This window comes from Rhinolophus ferrumequinum, chromosome 2 (genome assembly GCF_004115265.2).
Source record: "Rhinolophus ferrumequinum isolate MPI-CBG mRhiFer1 chromosome 2, mRhiFer1_v1.p, whole genome shotgun sequence".
Classification (NCBI taxonomy): Eukaryota; Metazoa; Chordata; class Mammalia; order Chiroptera; family Rhinolophidae; genus Rhinolophus; species Rhinolophus ferrumequinum.
Window position 1 is genome coordinate 70,946,566 of NC_046285.1, and position 20,063 is coordinate 70,966,628.

The 20,063-nt window shown below is 37.2% G+C and overlaps 1 protein-coding gene across 5 annotated transcripts in view; it reads left to right on the forward strand.

Annotated features, from left to right (window-relative positions):
• PLD1 (phospholipase D1) overlaps positions 1-20,063 on the forward strand; it is a 180,045-nt gene that overhangs the window by 134,195 nt on the left and 25,787 nt on the right. For all 5 annotated transcript variants that reach the window (XM_033128195.1, XM_033128221.1, XM_033128186.1 and 2 more), the window contains 3 exons: positions 1,696-1,784; positions 14,153-14,266; positions 16,953-17,002. In XM_033128195.1, coding sequence (XP_032984086.1) covers positions 1,696-1,784; positions 14,153-14,266; positions 16,953-17,002 — 253 coding nt within the window. The remainder of the gene's footprint in view (positions 1-1,695; positions 1,785-14,152; positions 14,267-16,952; positions 17,003-20,063) is intronic.

Genomic DNA, 20,063 nt, shown 5'->3' on the forward strand with positions numbered 1-20,063 from the left:
GAGCCTTATTTATTTCACAGACTTGGAGAAAGAGAAGGTTTATTAAAAATACGAGCAGGCTAAATGCAGTATGATATACTAGATGGGGTCATGTAACAGAAAAGGGATATTAGTGGGAAAATGAATGAACTTGAATAAAGTCTGGAGTTCAGTAATACTGATATGATCAGTATTATTAATTTCAATGATTATACCATAATAATGTGAGATGTTCACAGCTGGCTCACCGATCACCCAGAATCCCTTTGCTTTATCTCTTTTTGATAAAAAGCTTTTGTGATTAACGCTACCTCAGTAGTACATGAGGTCATTAATGCCGTGTTGATACACATTGACTGTGGACAGTAATCTGATTGACATGGTTATTGCCTCTGGCGAGGGAAGTGATCGGCATCCACCCTGCTTTCCCCCAAAAAAGGAGAAATCAAGGACATGACATGTGGCCAGAGTGTGTTACAGCTGCTGAGGAAGGTTAAACTTGTCATAGGAATTCAGAAAAACAAACATGGTTTGGTTGCCCCTGAGGTTTTGACTGTTTGATGCCCTAAGGGGAAACATTCTCAAATGAGTTTCTGCACAATGTCTTCTTGTAAGTTTGTCTTCTGGAGGTAGTTTACAGGTTTATGCACTTAAGTGTAAAAATATGTATAGTAATAAACATGATAATGTTGCAAAGGGATGATAATCATATATTGACTTATTGCTAATGTCTCTCTTTAAGATGATGAGCAAATGTTACTTCGTGATGATTATACTTTTAACTTACAGGTGTATTCTAACAATAGAACATGTAATAAATAGAACATGTAATAGTGATAATATTTGTATCCAATTTTTAACGTTCCTTTATGCAGCAACTAAATCTTTTATGCGATTATGATAATAATGTTGTATCTTGGTGTTTTAGTAACAGTGTTACAGAATGTTTTATAGCTGCATGAATAACAGGAGCCTTTAAAGAAAAAAGAACTAAAAATATTTCTCTTTCCATTTTATTGGTTTGTTTATTTACATACCGGGGGTGTCAAAAAAAAATGTGTACACATGACTTGTATTCATCTTTTGTTATTGGTACATATTGAATATTACAATTTTTAATACAGTTTTTTCCTTTCTTAAAATGTATATACATTTTTTGGCACCCTCTGTATATGCAACATACGAAATAGATTTGAAGCTACTTAAAATGGAAGTTCAGGAATAATAGGAGACCCAAACAAATGAGATAAGGCCAGAGCAGATACTAGCCAATGATGGGGAAAAGGTGGAGAAAATTAAACCAGGGTTCTGCTATCTACACCATTAAAAAAGTAAACTTAGCATGAGATAGAATGTTGCCAATGTAGAATTTTAATCATAAGCATTTACACAATGTGTGAATCTGAAAAAAATTGATTTCCCCATTGATTAATTTGGGAGTGTTCCTATCATTCTAAAATGTAACCTCCAAGGAATTTGCATGCTGAAATAATAGTTTAGCCTTTCCCCTCACTAAGATGTGATACCTGTTATCACTCAGGAATCCATGAGATCCAGAGCAAGGTGAGGTTTCTTTTATTCTCAACGTCATTTCCTTTCCTGAGGTGATTTTAGGGACCAGACACTTTTTAAAAATATAAAAGTAGATCTTGTTATAGACCACATTTTCCTTACGTACAGAAAGACTTACGTGATTATCCTATTTGTTTCTCATAGAACCAGTTTTTTATCAGCTGCGCCGATGACAAGATTGTGTTCAATAAGATAGGAGATGCCATTGCCCAGAGGATACTGAAAGCTCACAGGTAAAGTTTTTGGTGTTTTGGTAGGAGCTGTGATTGCAGATATTCTTGTATTTACTGCTGACGTGACTTTTGAAGGCCCGCTTTTTAAATACTGCCTTTTTCCTAGCAGGCATGATTTGATTCAGCTAGCAGTAGGTGACTGATTCCTTAAATCGGAATCAGTTGCTGAGAATTTTTGAGTCCATTTTTGAGGGGAATCTGAGTTCTTCCAGGGCACAGTCATTTTTTCCTGGCCAGGCTCTTTCCCATGCAGATTTGTAATTTGATTTACTTAATGGCAGACAGTGAGCTGTGTTCACTTAAAAATCAAAGCAAAATAGTAATAATTTTTTCCCATGGGCTATCTTTACATTCTTGTTACCATCTGTCTTATTTCTTAAACTCATAGGATTATTTTTTTAATAACACTTTTATTAAGATAAAATTCACATACCATACGATCTACCCACTTGCAGTGTACAATTCAGTGATTTTTAGTATATTCACAGTGATGTGCAACCATCACCTAGTCAATATTAGAACATTTTCATCATACCAGAAAGAAGCCCCATACCTTAGTCACTACCCATTCTCTCTTCCTTTAGCCCCTGGCAATCAATCACCAATCTTTCTTTTCTGTAGATATGCCTACTCTGGACATTTCATATAAATGGAATCATACAGTGTGTGTTCTTTTGTGGCTGACTTTTTTCACTTAATGTTCTCAGGGTTCATCTATGTTGCAGAATGTATCAGCATTTCATTTATTTTTATTGTCAGGTAATATTCTGTTATCTGGATGTACTACATTTTATTTATCCGTTCATCAGTTGGTAGATATTTGGGTTCTTTCCACTTTTTTGGCTATATGAATCATGCTGCTATAAACATTCTATACTAGTTTTTATGTAGACATGTTTTCATTACTCTAGGGCTAGAATTGCTGGGTCATATTGTAACTTTGTTTAACATTTTGAGAAACTGTCAGAATGTTTTCAAAAGTGGCTATACCATTTTACAATTCCATAGTGTGTATGTGGACTTTAATTTCTCCGTATCAGTGCCAGTACTTGTCTTTTTTATTATAGCCATCCTAATAGGTGTGAAATGGTATCTCATTGTGGTTTTGATTTGAATTTTCCTAATGACTCATGATATTGAGTATTTTTTCTTTTTCTTTACTAGTCATTCATGTGTTATCTTTGGAGAAATGTCTGTTCAAATCCCTTCCCATTTTTCAATTAGGTTGTCTTTTTATTGTTGAGTTGTAAGAGTTCTTTATATATTCTAGAAACAAGTCTCATATCAAATTTATGATTTGCAAATGTATTCTCCCATTCAGTGTGTTTTCTTTTTTCTTTCTTGATATTGTCCTTTGAAACACAAAAGTTTATAATTTTGGTAGAATCCAATATATCTGTTTTTTATTGCTTATGCTTTGTTGTCGTTGCTACACAATCATTGCTTAATTCAAGATCATGAAGATTTCCTCCTGTTGTCGTCTAAGAATCTTATAGTTTTAGCTCTAACATTTACGTCTTTGACCCACTTTGAGGTTTTTTTGTTTTTGTTTTTGTTTTTGTTTTTTTGTGGTATATGGTGGGAGCTAGAGGTCCAGCTTCATTATTTTGCATGTGGGTATCCAGTTGTTTCAGCACCATTTGTTCAAAAGACATAAAGACGTAAAAGAACAGCATATATGGCCATACATATTAATAATGTCCTGTGCTTTTATAGGTGACCTATCTCTTTTGCCTTCTCATATACCTTTTTAAAGAAAGTCACTATAAGCTCTGTTTCTGAGATGACTTTTAAAAAGTCTTGTTTACAGTCAAACATACGTGTACACACAGACATTTCTTGCATCTTTGCCATACTTCCTCCTCTGAATTATCTTGGCACCCAGGACTGTTTCTTTTTATGACTGATTTTAGCTCTGTGTAAAAGCAGTGAAACAAGCAAACAAAACCCTTATACTTTATTATTTCAATTCATTGAACACATGCAGTACATACACATTTGGGGATTGAAAGATTTTTTTGTGTGCCAGTGTCATGTGGTACTTTAAAATCTTTTGTGGGGACCTAATATGTGGGGACTTTTAGACCTAAGAACATTTTTTATAACAGTGACTACCAAAGGATTTTATATGATTCAGTTTATATCTACAGATTCTCACTTAATCTTCACACCTATTCTTGAAAGTAGATCATATAGTTTTTTTGTTATTGTTGTTGCTGTCCCCATTTTGAGAGTTAAAAACTGAGATTCAAGAGGTAACCTGACTTGTGTAGGCCACTAACAGCAATAGGTACAACAGACTTTGAGCTCAAGTCTCTGGACTTCCAACCCAAGGCCATCCCCTACATAGTGTAACTCCAGTTCATTGATGGCTAGAATTAAAAACCTGTTCAGGGTTGCCCCAAATTAAGGCAAAAAGGTTGGACTTTTGTTGTCCCCTCCTCCCATGGACTGGTTATGGGATGCAGGCTGACTCCAAGAAGAGGGAATGACCTTGGGTGAGGCAGGTCCTTTTAGAGCGCAGTTCTTGGAGGAGTACTTCCCTTTGAGTGAGTGAGTAGTCAGTGGTCCACACTCGCGGTAGCTGAGGGAATGGCTGTCTCAATCCTGTGGTGAGAGCATCTGGGCAGCGCACCACAATACACACCACATCCTGCAGGGCGGACAGTGGGCCTCACCCTTCATTACACATCAGAATCACCACTGGACCTTTACAAAAATACAGGGAGCTGAACTCAACTCCAGCCTTACTGGATTAGAATTTCCTGGAGTGGAGCCTAGGAACCTGCATCTTGTAATGTCCCACAGGTCACTTCAGGGCACAACCAGGATTACTTAGTATTTACCTAGAACAGCATATATGACCATATATATTAATAATGGACTGTGCTTTTATAGGTGACTTATTTCCTTTGCCTTCTCATATACTTTTTTAAAGAAAGTCACTATAAGCTGTTTCTGAGATGACTTTTAAAAAGTCTTGTTTACAGTCAAACATGTATACCACACACAGACATTTCTTGCATCTTTGCCAGACTTCCAATTCTATGGGTCAATTTATATCTCATTTACAAAATTGCATTATCTTTCTGTCAACTCTTGCATTTCAATGATGCAGGAGTGTCCACTTTATAAAGCACATTTGACAAAAAGAGAAAAATAATCTTTTCGTAAGATTGGAATAAGTCACAGAAATACATTAAGGTGACAAATGAGCTCACTGGGCTGAGCAGTGAATCATGAGTTTTGGAACTATGATCGGCTAATAAGGAGAGTAGCTTGTACACCTTCAACCTCAATTTTACTCATCCCAGTTATTAGTTTCCTATAGTATGTGGTTTAATAAGTAACTGTAAGATTGTTTTTAAGTGTTTGGAAGACCAAAAGAATATTTTTCTTTAGTATATTGATCTGTCTTTAAAAATATGGGCCACTTCTAAAATCATAGATTTTTAGGGCTGGAAGGAACTTGAGGATATTTTCCAGCTGAACATTTCCTAGTGATCCTGTGAGCTGCTCCTGAAAGTCCATGGTAAGAGATAATGGTAAGGTAGCTCCTGTTTGTATCTCACACTTAGAAGTTCACAGAGCACATTAAAGGCTCACAATTTCATGCTAATTTTGTAGAAAATGGGAAACAAGTCCATCAAATTTCAAATTAATTGCGTACCATTTATGTCTGATCTCTAAGTAGTCTCGCTTTCTTTGACAGTCACGTTTCAAAGTGGTATGTCGATTACATATCCAAAGTTTTAGTTAATCCACACACGTATCCTAGAAACATATTTTATATTTTTCCCCTCCTCTGTTATCTCCACGTTATTGTTCATCTCCTGTGTTAATTGCAACTCTAAAATGTATTTCCATTTAATAATTGCAAATCTGTGAGCTTGTGTTCTTAGGAAAGGTAAAGGTAGAATTCAAAAAGCTCATTCTGCAGGCTGCCTGCAGTGGGGCCCCTCCTCTATACTGAGGGTCGTAATATGCCCACCCCCAGTTTACCCCTGTCTCTTCGTTGACTTGTCTGCTCTCCATTCTGCTGAGACTCAGAACTTCCCTGCCAAAGTCACGTGCCTAGCAACAAGTGTAATTTTGGCTGTTGGAAGAAGAGAACAGAGCACAAAGCAGAAGGAGGGAAATAACAGCATTCAGCCGGCCTGACCAAGGAACACGGGCTCTCTTCCAGGTCCCTCCCCTCCCAAGAGACATCGGAGTCTTTAGGTTGCCCGGTCCCTCAACCGGGCTGAGCTTTGTTATTTCTGCCTCCTGTCATCGGCCCCACACCAATTCCTTGAAGTGAGTGCTCTGCTTCCCTCACTTCCTCCTTGTTTCTTCTCAACTGCCATCATTCTTTTCAGAAACAGGTTTTTGCAAAGCCTTCATGCTCTGATCCATGACCTAGAGTCTTAGAATATTGTTCACTCTGTGCTGAACTAAGAAGAGCTGTGGGAATCTCTGCAGAAAACCAAAGGTCTGCTCTAATAAGTAAACCTGTCTCAGAGTTGAGACCAGCTCCCAACTCACTTGAAGCCTGCCTTTGACAACTCAAATCTACTAGGGATTCGGGAGAAGAAATCATAATCCACAGTCTAAAATCAACTGTTTTATGCCATGTTTGAATGAGCCAAAAAAAAAAAAAAGATAGAGTAGAACCAATTAATCCAGGTAGAAAACATTTTAAAACACTAGGTGCCATGAATAATGTTATCTGAGGATGAAACCATTTTGCTTACGGAAACTGGCACATATATAATTTTGCTGCCTTGGTAAAAAAGTAGGGAAGCAAGAGAGTGCATTTTGCATTGCTGTCACCACGAAGTTGACAACACATACAATGACAACACATACAAAAGGACACAATGAAAAGAGGCAGTTGATTTAATGCCTTTGTATTTTAATACTAAATGGCATTGAAAAATACACAGTTTTGAAGATTGCTCAAGCTCATCATGCTTCCTATAAGTACAGAACAATGCCAGGTAGGGCTTGCAGTTTGTCCTGACTGAGTGGTCTGGGGGAAATGCCTCTGGGAATCTGAGATTAATTGGGGACCAGGTGTCTGGAGACCTGCGTTCTTTCCAACTCTGTCATCTACAGGTATGTGTCCTTTTAATGATTAATATATCAGTTTGCCTTTCTGACACCAACAAAGAAAATAATAATATCTGCCCCACCTCACTCATATGAATGGATGTGAAAAAAAAAATGAAAACCAGAAAGTGCCAGTTCATGTAAGAAATTGTTGTTATTTCTAGGAAACTTATCATCTAGAAATATGCCAGCTCACCGTAAATTTGAGCAATGGTAAAGAAGTACAATACTCAAATCAATTGTTTCTGCGTTGATATTTATGTTCGAAACAGAAATGTTTCCATTAAAGAGATGTTTAATGTGCCTTAAGTTAGTAGGTGGGGTGGCTACTACGGGGTCAGTGGACCTCTCTTTGGTTTCCTACCGCTGGTACTTGTTTATCCTGAGACAAAGAGAGGCACATTATTAAAACACTGTCTAGAGGTGTCCTGCCAGAAATCCACAGGTGACTTCTTCTGGACATCAATTTTTGAATTCCCTATTATTGATTATATAATACCCTCCCCTAAAATATTAAATAAAGTAAAAGGTATTCTGAAGCATAATGTGAGCTCAGTTTTGCTTTGCTTTGTTTTAATTTTAGGCACTATTTACTATCCTTTGAAGGTGTACAAGCTTTCCAAGTGGAATCAGTGGTTGTTAATTGAATAATTGTGTTACCAGATTTTGAGTTGTTCCACATCCAGGGTGCTTTATATGCATTACTTCATTCAATTCTCACATCACACTTATGAAGTGGATGCATAATTATCCCCATTCTCCAGATGAGGCAGCTGAAGCCACATGAGATTAGGGAAGTTGTCCAAGTCCTACAGCTATTAATGAGTGAGACTGAGATCGAGCCATGTCTTTAGGACTTCCCCTTGTGCTCTTCACAGCGTCCCTCATTTCAGGGAAGAGAAATGTTCTAACGGTAAGCCTTCTAGAATTCTATGAGAGATACTTTATTCTGAAATAACAAAATCAGATGAACATTTTATTTTTTAAAGTGATTGTGCAATATATATTAAAATTTCTAATGTTTAAAGAAAAATCCACATCCTGTAGTTATCATATCCTATCATTTGTGTACCAAGCTGTAAGAGCATGCTGGGTATGTTTCAAAAGCACCGTCTTAAAGAAATTTAAACTGCAGTTATAATAAAAAGGAAAAAAAACACATTTAAATTAAGTATGCCATTTGCTGATTTCTTTTTTTTTTTTCTTGTGGGATAATCTCCCAGCTCTATAAAGTTTCTGAAGACGAGGTTACATTGGGGCAGAGATGACAAAATATCATGGCAGGAGAACTTTTGATTTAGATCATTTAATTGCTTTTACTTGATTCCAGAAATTGTATAAGTGGTAATCTCAGTAGATAGATGTGAAGATTCGCACCGGGAAGAGCAGAATTATGTAGAGCTTGAGCATGTGCCCTGGCAGAGAGAGGAAGGAAGGGAGAGACTCTTTTTAAAAATGAGGATAAATTATGTCTGGACCATAGTGAGAACAGTTGCATAACTTTTGTAGAATCTCATTTGTGGAACACTGAGGGACAGGCCTGCCAAAGGCTAGCAGTCCAGAGTGAAACCTAGATATTGAGCTAACCCTGAACATTCTTACACTTAAGAGCTTGTCATTTTCAAAAGATAACCAAAGAAAAAATTATGTGTCTGTGCATGCTAGAATATAGAATATGTCCTTATGTATAAAGTCACACATATAACATTCAAAGTCAGTGCTAAATAGGTCCACTACTTCTAGTGCACTAGCAATGATTTTAGCCAACCTTCTCGTTTATAGATGAGAAAACTGAAGCACAGAAAGATCTACTGCATTTTAAAAGATTTTCCAAGAAAATAAAATGGGTTATGTCTCAAACCACTGAGAAGCTACAGATCCAATTCTCACATAACTGATACCACAATAGTATAAATTTCTCTCCACACAAAAGACTAAGCCCCACCTGTAATTCTTCTTATTTCTGGAAGCATTCACTGCTGCAAAATCTACAGCAGTGATAGGATTTATAACCAACTCTTGAAGTTTAAGGCAATGAAATATGATCTCTAAAGCTGAAATTCTCAAAAAAATAAAGCGTCTTGTCCCTGGAGAAGCACAGTGACGTCCTTTGGGGCCTTCGTACAGACCCTGAGACCCCATCCTCAGCAGACCCAGCTTCTCCTGCCTGTCCTCCCTCCTGAGGACAGACCATGGACTGCAGGAGGAGGGATTTTATGGGAGAGGAGGGCAACAAAGTAGAAGAAAGCCACTGGTACGGCTCATTTACATGGTGAATTACTACTGTTTTTAAAGGTACAAATAGCATGACAGCAATCACAAAATTAAAAATATTAATATTAAAAATTCCCACATTCTCATCACCCTAAAAAAGTCACTTTTTATTTTCCTATTTCCTTTTTTGCTTATACTCATATACATAGTTATATTTTCTGCTGAATTGTAACTTACTTCCTTTTCCTGTAACTCACCTGAATTTCTGTCTTAAGTCCTGTTTCCACACAATAGAAGGAAATTTAGTTTAGCTCATTTCCCAATAAACATGGCCAAATTCAGTGATTTCTTGTTATTTCTGCTCTGTAATCAGCCAATCAGGGTGCTACACACACCCACCCTTGGTATAGATGCTTAGGCGCCCTGGGTCTTTGGGTAGGGGCTTTCAGCTCTCGGTATTGAGCTATCTCAGGCCTGTGCTGGCATCTGCTTACTGTATCTTGAGGCCTCAACCTTCTCCTTTCCTGCCTTTCTGCCACTTCTCTATTGCTGCCATCATGTGAGCTGGTGTACATTTCTCTGGGGTTCCCCTCGAAGCAAGGTTCAGATCCTCATCACTCCTATATCCTCATGTTTGAAAAATGATGGGTGCTCACTTCGGCAGCACATGTGCTAAAATAGAAAGGTGATGGAGTCAGTCCTGTTCTTCATGGAACTCTCCTTGAAGGCAGAAGACAGAGTCCCTGCACTGAGTCTCATTTTTATTTTTATTATTTTTTACTTTTTTTAAGGTTTTATTGGTTAAGGGGCACAGAACTTTATTGGGGAACAGTGTGTCCTTCCAGGACTTTTCCAAATTGTTGTTCTTTCACTCTTAGTTGTGGAGGGTGCAGCTCAGCTCCAGGTCCAGTTGCCATTGTTAGTTACAGGGGGTACAGTCCCCATCCCTTGCGGGAGTCAAGGAGTCGAACCGGCAACCTTGTGGTTGAGAGCCCGCGCTCCAACCAACTGAGCCACCCGTCTGCCCTCTTCATTTTTATTTCTTTATGCTCCTACCTTAGCTCAAAAAAAATCTCTGTCTAGTTCCCCAAATCTAAGAAGCTGATACATTTGTGCTCTGGTTCCTTTGTGAGAGTGCCACCCTAGGAGGCATGCCTGCTTCATGTCACACAGTGGGGGAAGTTAACACATTTAAGGGGAGAAATTATTTAATATAGTATCAGCCTGCCACATCTGTAATTGTCTTGTAATTGTACCTTTGCAGGGGGCCATTTTAACACAGTACCAGAAGTATTTTGCTAGTAAGTCATCATCGTGGTCATTTTTGGTGGCTGCAAAAAGTTACATCCATTGAATGGCTATAGCATAATTTTGTTAATCACCCCTCTGTTATTGGATACTTCTTTCCAATTTTTAGCTATGATACATAGCATTGCTATAAGAATTAGTGAGTATTGAAAGAAAAACCTATTTTCACAAAAAGCCTAAAATGCAATTTTATAAAATTGTTCTAAACTAAAGGGGATGAAGCAGTTGCTTGCAGGATGGCTCGGTGCCCACTAGCTCTTATCTGGCTTTTAAGATCATAAATAATTCTGCACATTAGGGGCTCTGGTTCCTGCCCTCCGCTGATTGCTATCATTTGCACCACCCTGATCTGCTGAGGGTGCCGTGTTTCAGACGAGGTTAGAACCCTCAGCAGCTGGGAACTGGTATTTTCTATGGATGGGATCAAGGAAGGAGACTGGACATACTCTTGAATAGAACTTTTCTCTTCATTGTCTTACACAACCACAATTTTATGGTTTGAAATTCTAGGCCGCTTTTTTATACAACAGTGAAAATCTTAAGTCGTTTCTGCTCATTTGCTGAACACAGTTTAAAAATTTCATCATTCAGGAAATTCAAGAACTACTGCATTGTGAAAAAGCAAAGGCCTTGATATGGAGCCAACAGTCTCAAGGACATGTGACTATTCTGATTTCTACAAAAGTCACTTTGCAAGAATGTTTTATCTAAAGGTGTAAGATTTTTATAGGACATTTCTTTTTTTTAATTTACCTTTTTAAATTACAGTTGACATTCGATATTATTTTACATTAGTTTCAGGTGTACAGCGGAGACTTTGATGTAACTTACGAAGTCATCCCCCCCGATTATAGGACATTTCTCAATATCCTACATATGAGGTCTCCCATTTTGCAGTCATTTTTACTTTTATAAAACACAAGGATAAAAGGGAACCATTTTTTACAAACAGAATCACAAACTTGGTGTTCAAGACCAATAATACCACTTCTAAGATTTTTTTTCAACAAATTTGAAAAATGACTTATGTGGCTCAGCATACATAACAAAATAGTTATTTTGAAATAGCAAAATATTAGAAACAGTTTAAAGGTCTATCAATAGAGAACTGGTTTAAATATGGTGTAGCTGTAAGGTGGAATACTATGTCGCCATCGTTAAAAAATCGGCAACTCTATGTACAGATAGCGAAGAATTTTCAGGATACCATGAAAAATGATAACAATAACATTCAGAAAAGTGTCTTTAGTATTCTAACATTTGTGTAGAAAGGAAGGAAGACGTATATATGCTTATAGACTATTTCTGAAAGAGTGTGGAAGGTAATAGGAGTTGCTCTCAGGGAGTGGAAATGGTGGGGACAAAGAAGTGAAAGAATTTTTTTCATCATATAATCTACCTCGTAAATTTTGTACTATGAGCATATATTATCCACTAGAAAATATAATTGGTGGGTCCTCAAAAAGCTAAACATATAGTAACTATATGACCTAGCAATGCTATTCCTGGAGGATATTATGCTAAGTGAAATAAGTCAGACACAAAAGGACAAATGGTCCCACTTAGAGGAAATATCTAGCATAGGCAAATTCATAGAGACAGAAAGTAGATTAGAGATGAACCAGCAGTTGCAGGAAAGGGAAATGTGGTGTTATTGCTTATTTATCGCAGAGTTTCTGTTTGGGGTCATGAAAACGTTTTGGAAATAGATATCATGATGGTTGCAAAACATATGAAAGTAATTAATATCACTGAATGGTACAGTTACACATGGCTAAAATGGCAAATTTTATGTTATATACATTTTCCCAGAATAAAAAATTTAAATAAAATAGAATTTAATTGAAAGAAAAGTGTCTTCTGCAGCTTAATCTCTTCCCTACTGGAGGCTTCCCAGGAAGGAACATTCTTCTACCCTGACCCCATCCTCTGAAAGCAAATAGTACCGAGTGCATACCGTGTGCAAGGATCCTTTATTGGGCACTGCCCCAGATAGAAAGATATGTGGACATATGTCCTGTATTTCAGAAGAGCTTATCCCATAGCCTAGTTAGCAGACACGAGTCACTGTCGTGTAAAGCCAAAAGAGTGTGAGACGATGGCCTGGCATTGTGCCACGGGGCATAGAAGCAGGAACAAACCAATTTTGACCGGAAGATCCAGGACGACTTGACTGGGAAAGGAGCCTTTTAGGCTGCCCTGGAAGAAGTGGGTTTCTGCCAGGCAGAGAAGACTCAGAGAACAGATAAGCCAACCTTCCTTAGTCGGGAGGTGCACCCCTGAGCAAGGGGACAGTGGACCATACTGATTTTGGAAAGGCAGCTGAGGATGGTGTCAATTTTTAAATGTCCAGTTTAATTTGTTTGGACCTTTAACTATTGGCTATGAGGAAATAGCTTATGCATTCTTTCTATTATTCATTTCCACTATCCCTTTTACCATTTAGGGATGTCAGCCTCTTACCCTTATTAGGCTGATAACAGTTTACATTTTGTAAATGGTTTATTTTCCACCTCAAACTATGTTTGCCATCTAGCGATTAATCCATGCCATTGCAACAGCCTACTTCAGATGCTTGTTTCTCAGCACCACCGTTAAGGTCACAACCTCCAGACACTTCTGTTGGCTGTCACTTCTGCCCCGACCTTCACTTTCACATGTCCTGATACATACATTGGCATTTAGAAACATCAATAATGAAATATGACCCGTCAGGGAATAGTAATAATGTCCACATGAAAGCAAAATATAGCTGTTTAGATGAAAAGGAAGTTTAGAAATTAAGTATTATGAAAAGTTTAAGATCTAATTTGAAAATTAACCAGTAGCATCTCTTGGATATACACTGAGATTCTGACCACAGTGGGTACCACAGTCATTTGCAGACTTTCTCCTCTTCTGGTGTATTTTTTAAATGGAGACAAGGGTTTGAACAGTTTTGCCTCCAATAGGAGATACCTGTTTGAACAGAATTCTCCAAATTTCTTTCTGAATGTAGATCAAAGTAAGGAACCACACTTTCTTCTTTTTGTTCTATCACTGAATAGCAACGGCTACCCAAAATCTTCTCTTTCAAAGTCTGTCGTTAATCAGTTGGGAGAGTGGGCCAAAAACTAGTGTGTTATGTATGCAGGGGATTTAAAAATGTCACACAGAATTCTTGAACCCAGGGTAACATCTGCCCAGGGTAACATTTTGCCGCTGAATCAGAGTTTCTAAACTATGATGATTTCTGCATTGGCAAATACACTGGATGGGCCTAGTAAGTCTTTTTACCCTTGAGATCTAGGCTATGGGAACTCAACTACTGAACAACTGTTAACTGAATGCTTGCTATTTGCCAGGCTCTGAGCTAGGTACTATGGAGAAAACTTGTTACGCATTAAACTATTACAATAAAGGCTTTTTTAAAACTTTGTTGTAACCCCCTCCCTTTTTATGGGATCCAAGCAAGGCTTTCTTACAATGAATTTTGCCCTAGGAAGGATTATACTGTAGAGAGATAGTGGGTACAATTCCCACTTTACTGCCAAGTTCAGCTTATTTTTCAGTTTGTTATGAACTGTCAGCCTGGAAAATAGCTTCTGGCTTCAATGCAGCAGCACCCGAAGCCCTTAAACGTGCTAGAATATATTGTAGGAAGCCATTCTCTCAGTCTCTAAAACCATGTGACCTGCTTGGCTGTCATGTTAAACTGTTCCTGTATGTATCTTTTTTTTTTTTTTGGTGAATCTCTCTGCATCTGACTTTTTCAGGGAAAGCCAGAGATACCGGGTGTATGTTGTGACACCACTTCTGCCAGGGTTTGAAGGAGACATTTCAACCGGTGGAGGAAGCGCTCTCCAGGCAATAATGCACTTCAACTACAGGTGCCAAAGTTCTACAATCGTCCGTTTTCAGCTTTCAGTCAGTCATGTATACAAGCGGGTGAATGGAATGGAAATGTGTTTCCACATCTACTCAGTGGGGTGTTGAACAGATGAATACTTTCCTTTATTTTACTTTTGAATCTTGGCCTGTTTACTAGTTGGTAAGATTTCACATGCCCCCGAAAAATCGTAAATGGTAGGCCTAGGATACATGGCACGTATAACAGAACTAAAATATTCGTCTCTTTTATAGTCACTGCCGAGTGTGTGTGTGTGTGTGTGTGTGTGTATTTATATATGATATATATGTAATTTTTATAATATATAAAATATACAATATAGAAATATACATATAAAATAATATACATAATATATATTATATAAATATATAATATAAAATATATATTAAAAGTTCTCGTCTCCATTTATGATTATTATATATACTAAAGAACCAAAATATTAGTCTCTTATATTCACATGTATTGTATACATATATATATTTTTATATAGTATACATATAGATCTTATAAATGGTGATGAGGACTTTATATATGTATATATAAAAATATATATAATATATATAAAATATTGACTTTTAAATTATTATTCAGCCACCAAATAGTTCTTGAACTTTCCATATTCTTTTCAGTAAGTAAAGAAAAAAAAAACGAAATGCTTAAAATGCTATGATTTGTGGATGTTTATGATTCTTTAGGTAACAAATCCTTCAACGAGACTGGTAATATTAATCTCTGCTAGTAAGTGAAGCATGACGGTTCTTTCCTATCTTCTGCAGTTTTAATTCTGTTTTCTCTACCACATTTTTGTTAAAATTGTAGGGAAAGTGGTAAGTCCTATTCTTGATATTCTAAAAAGCAGAGTTTCCATGTTCACTCCAAAAGGCCCTTGAGGCTTCAGCCTTGGTCAGTGGAGCATTATGAAGAGGGCTGAGAGGTAGTGGGCAGGTGTAGAGAGGAGGGGTAGAAAGTGATGGAAAGGCAGCCGGAGTTCTCTCTGGGTCACTTACCTGGGAAGGAACATGGGCGTAAAAAGGTACGTAAGTCGACAGGCCTGGGCACGATTCCAGCTGCCAGTTGTGAGCTCTATGACCTGAGATGCAGAAGAACCCTAATCAGTATCACACTCGCATGAGTCAAAGCAAGGACCGGAACCTGGCTATTTTCTTTTAATAGCCCTTGTTTTTCAGAGCCGCCTGTACCGTATTTCCCCGAAAATAAGACCTAAGCAGAAAATAAGCCTTAGCATGTTTTTTCAGGATGACATCCCCTGAACCTAAGCCCTAAAGCGTCTTTTGGAGCAAATATTAATATAAGACCCGGTCCAATTTTCGGGGAAACACGGTAGTTGTTTCCCACCTTTCTAATCAAACCCTTTTGTGGGTGGGGGAAAGGACAAAGGAGACCGTACCCAGAACCCCAGTGTGTAAAGTAGATAAGGGTTCAGGTCATGGTCAAATTGGGGGTGGGGGCTTAGCTGCCCTACTGCTGGACCCCTCCCCAAAGGCACCCCTTGTAGGATCTGAGGGTCCTCTGTGCAGACAGAGTTTGAACACACCATGGTGGTGGAAATTCCTTTTTATTTTTTTTATCCTCTTGTTTTTTTCTGACTTTTCAAGCTTGCATCTGTCTGTCTGCCAGGGTTTCAAGTAAAGATTTTTTGGTTGTTGTTTGTTTCCTCTTGGGTAATTTCGCCTGATGACACTCGGAGAACTTTAACTGTGCTTTGGTCTATACACTTGGATTGAAGATTTGCCCATTTCTATTATTATCTGATTTGTAACATGACAAACAAAGCTTTTCAAGTATTTAAGGCTCTGACATAATGTTTAATTGGATTTTATCCACTTTATTTGCCGTTCTAATATTATTTTTGGAATACTGTCAATTGTAATTATTTTCTGTGACTATTTTCTTGGGTTTGAACCAGCTGAATGAAATAACATGCTTGGCTTTTGTTCAGCAACCAAAACTGTAGACTTTTATTATGCAACTACATCTGTATTTGCTGGCATCAGCTTTAATAATATCAGCATTTCCCAGGCATAACTATATTTTTAATTAGTTTCATAGAGCAAGCAGATGGAGCATAGAATTTTTTGTTTTGTCAGTCTTTATAATTCATCGACTGTTATCAGAGTGTTGAGAAACAAAGTCATTAGTAGAGTCAGTTATTTGAGACTATATTTTTCCCTTTAAAGGGCTTTGCCGACTTTAGAGACAGCCCAACTATAATAGTCTCTTTAATTCCGAAATTACTCTGCTAAGTATTTGCCCTTTTCACCTCTGGAAGCAATGTGATTTCTGTAAGTATTCTTATCTGTTGAGGCATTCTAAATTTATCTTTGCTGTCACCAAATTTTCTGAGAGGGAAAGTTCATTGATAATCTATCATTTAAAAATAGCATCTCTTTCTGAAATCTAACATCAATTTTATAACTTTTCCATTTACTCACCTCAAAATGGCCAACTACCTTGCCTCATCAGTAACAATACAAAAGTGACAGTAATGTGGTTTTTTAGCTTTTAAAAAAATCTATGTAGCATATTCTTATAAAAGCATTGTTCTGTTTTTACTTGGATTAGGACTAAACCCCACAGATATATTCCTATTGGGATTGGTTTGTTTGGGACCTCCATAATTATTTCTTTCCTTTCCATATGTTCAGAACCATGTGCAGAGGAGAAAATTCCATCCTTGGAAAGTTAAAAGCAGAGCGTAAGTAACTACTTTTTTTCCTCCATGATTGTTATGGGGACATATCAGCAATTATTAATGTTTTTGCAGTGTGATTATAAGACTCTATTCATAAAAGGTATTCCACAAAATGCTTAACAGGGGTAAATTACTTATTCTCACTAAATTGTCCAAACCAGTGTTCAAATGAAGACAACATGACTTGAGAAGCATAGGTAAGAAAAACTGAGAATATTTTTATTATTTATTTTTATTTATTGATAGTAATTGTTTTGATAATGAGTGGGATTTGTAAGGAATATCACAAGGACCCTACATGTGTCTTCTATTATGGTCCTTCACTACCATCCTGGGTAGTAAGGAGGACAGGTGTCATTCCTGCTTTAAAGATGAGGACATAAATGCTACAAGGTTCGCAGGTATTTATGTGGCCTCCTATAAATGTAGAAGTCCCATGGTCTAAATCTTTTAGGTTATCATAGTGCAGGTAAACAAATAAGAAAAAAGACAGTCATACCTTTCACTTCTGTAATTCTTTGTATTTTCAAAAGAACTTTCTCTGATATCTTCTTAATTGATCCTTCTACATAGTTCTTAACTACAACATATTGTAACTGTGGGTTTACTTATCTATATCTCTGTGAACTGACTCTGAGCTTAGCACATAGTAGGTCCTCAATCATGTTCTATACCCTGTACAACAGGTATGAAAGATTCCACAAGAAATAAACTAGGGCCAGAACCCAATTTGTCTGACCTCCAGTTCAGATTGGGTCCAGACTGTGAAAACTTCGAGGGCCAGATTTTATCCAGACTAGACTTTATTCAGAAGAAGACAGGATGAGATTGATGGAACCCTGTGATTCCTGGAATGAACTCATCAAAGAGGTGTTTATATGAAGAGTCACTTACTATTGGTAAACAAAGGAGAGAGAGACTTGGGGCAGGTGAGCGAGAATTGGTAATGGAAAGAAAGGTTATGTATGAGTAAGACTGTGAAGGAAGACCTGAGGGGATGTGGAAACAGAAGAGTAAGTGAAATGTCAGATAATCATAAGGGTTTCAACCCAACTGACCAGGAGAATGGAGCGGCCACAGGGTGGTCTAGAAAGGTCAAGAGGCGCCATCACAATTATAATACCATGTGATATGGCCTTCAGATATGCTAATAAGCTCAACTGAGGTTCTTGAAGATTTTATGCACTGGATAATATATCAGAATGGGGGCAGAAAATATTATTCCTTCCATGGACGAGCATGTGTATTTTTCACTTAAAAATAATTAGGACATCAGTAAGAATGGCGTAGAGAGCATCTCCCAAAATTCACTCCTACATAAAAGCAACAAAAACACTGACAAAAATTGTCCAAGTCATCTTTTTTAGAACTCCGGAAATTAACCAAAAGCTTGCAACAATCTGTGATATGTTTATTCAAGAAAGACAGCAGAATCTTGGGAAAAGCAGCAAGCTTTTTGGCATTTTAATTTGCCACATACCCACCCCTCTCTCCTTAATTGCACAGTAGCCTTGAAAACCAAATCATCGCTGTGAAAACCAGCAGCCTAGCAGCCACTGGAAGGAGCCAAATGGGTTATAAGCTCCCATCCCATGATAATTGTGAGAATTGTCATAATTTGACCTGACACCTTGAAAGTCTTTAAAACAGCTAGTTCAACTATCTTCAAAGAACTAAAGGAAATGATATTTAAAGAGCTAAAGAGAAGTATAAAAACAATGTCTCCTCAAATAGCGAATATAAAAAAATACAATGTCTTAAATTAAAAGTTTCTATAAAAGTTCTTTAAAAAAAAAAAAAGGAACCAAATATAAGTTTTGGAGTTGAAAAGTGTAATAATTGAAATGAAATGCACATTAGAGGGGCTGATAGCAGATTGGACCAAGCAGAGGAATTAACAAGCTTGAAGATAGGTCCATTGAGAATATTCACCCTGAGGAACAGAAAGAAAAAAAACAAAAAAATGAATGGAATCTTAGAGACCTGTAGAACATCAAGCACACCAACATAATGGGAGTGCCAGAAGGAAAGGAAAGAGAAAAAAGTACTGATAGAATATTTAAAAAAATAACGACTGACAACTCCCCAAATTTGATGAAAAACATGAATCTACACATCCAAGCTCAACAAAATCCAAGTAGGGTGAAGTTAAAGAGATCCACAGCAAAGTACCTCATAATCAAACTAATGAAAGACAGGGACAAAAAGGGAATCTTGAAAGCAGCAAGGGAAAAGCAAATCATCCAGTACAAGGGATCCTCAATAAGAGTAACAGCCAGTTTCTCATCAGAAACCATTCTGTTGTTTTTTCCTTGATAATGTCCATTGGAGCAAAAAAGCTTTTATGTTTGATGAAATCCAATTTATCTGTTTTTATGTTTTTGTTTTTTGGTGTAAAATTCAAGAAACCATTGCTTAATCCATTATGGAAGAAAATGTGTGCAAATTATATATCTGATAAGGGTTTGGTATCCTGAATATATAAAGAATATTTACAAGTCAACAATAAAATGAATAATCCAATTTTTAAAATGGGCTAAGGATCTAAGTAGATATTTCTCCAAAGAAGATATACAAAATGGCCAATAAGCACATGAAAAGATGCTCAACACCATTAATCATTAAAGAAATTCAAATAAAAACCACAAGACACAACTTCATACTTACCAGGATGGCTATTATTTAAAAAATAAAAAAGGTATTGATGAGGATATGGAGATATTGGAACCCTCATACATTGCTGTTGGGAATTCAAAACAGCGCAGGCTCTTTGGAAAGCAGTTTGGTCGTTCCTCAGAAATTAAACAGGGTTGCCATATAACCCAGCAATTGTTTTCCATAGTACATACACAAGAAAGTGGAAAACCCATGTCCACACAAAAGCTTGCACATGAGTATTTAGAGCACCATTATTTATAACAGCCAAAAATGGAAACAACCCAAATAATCCGTTAACTGGTAAATGTAGAAACAAAATGTGTATATCTATACAATGGAATATTATTGAGCTATAAAAAGGAATGTACTGATACATGCTCCAACATAGATGAACCTTGAAAATGTT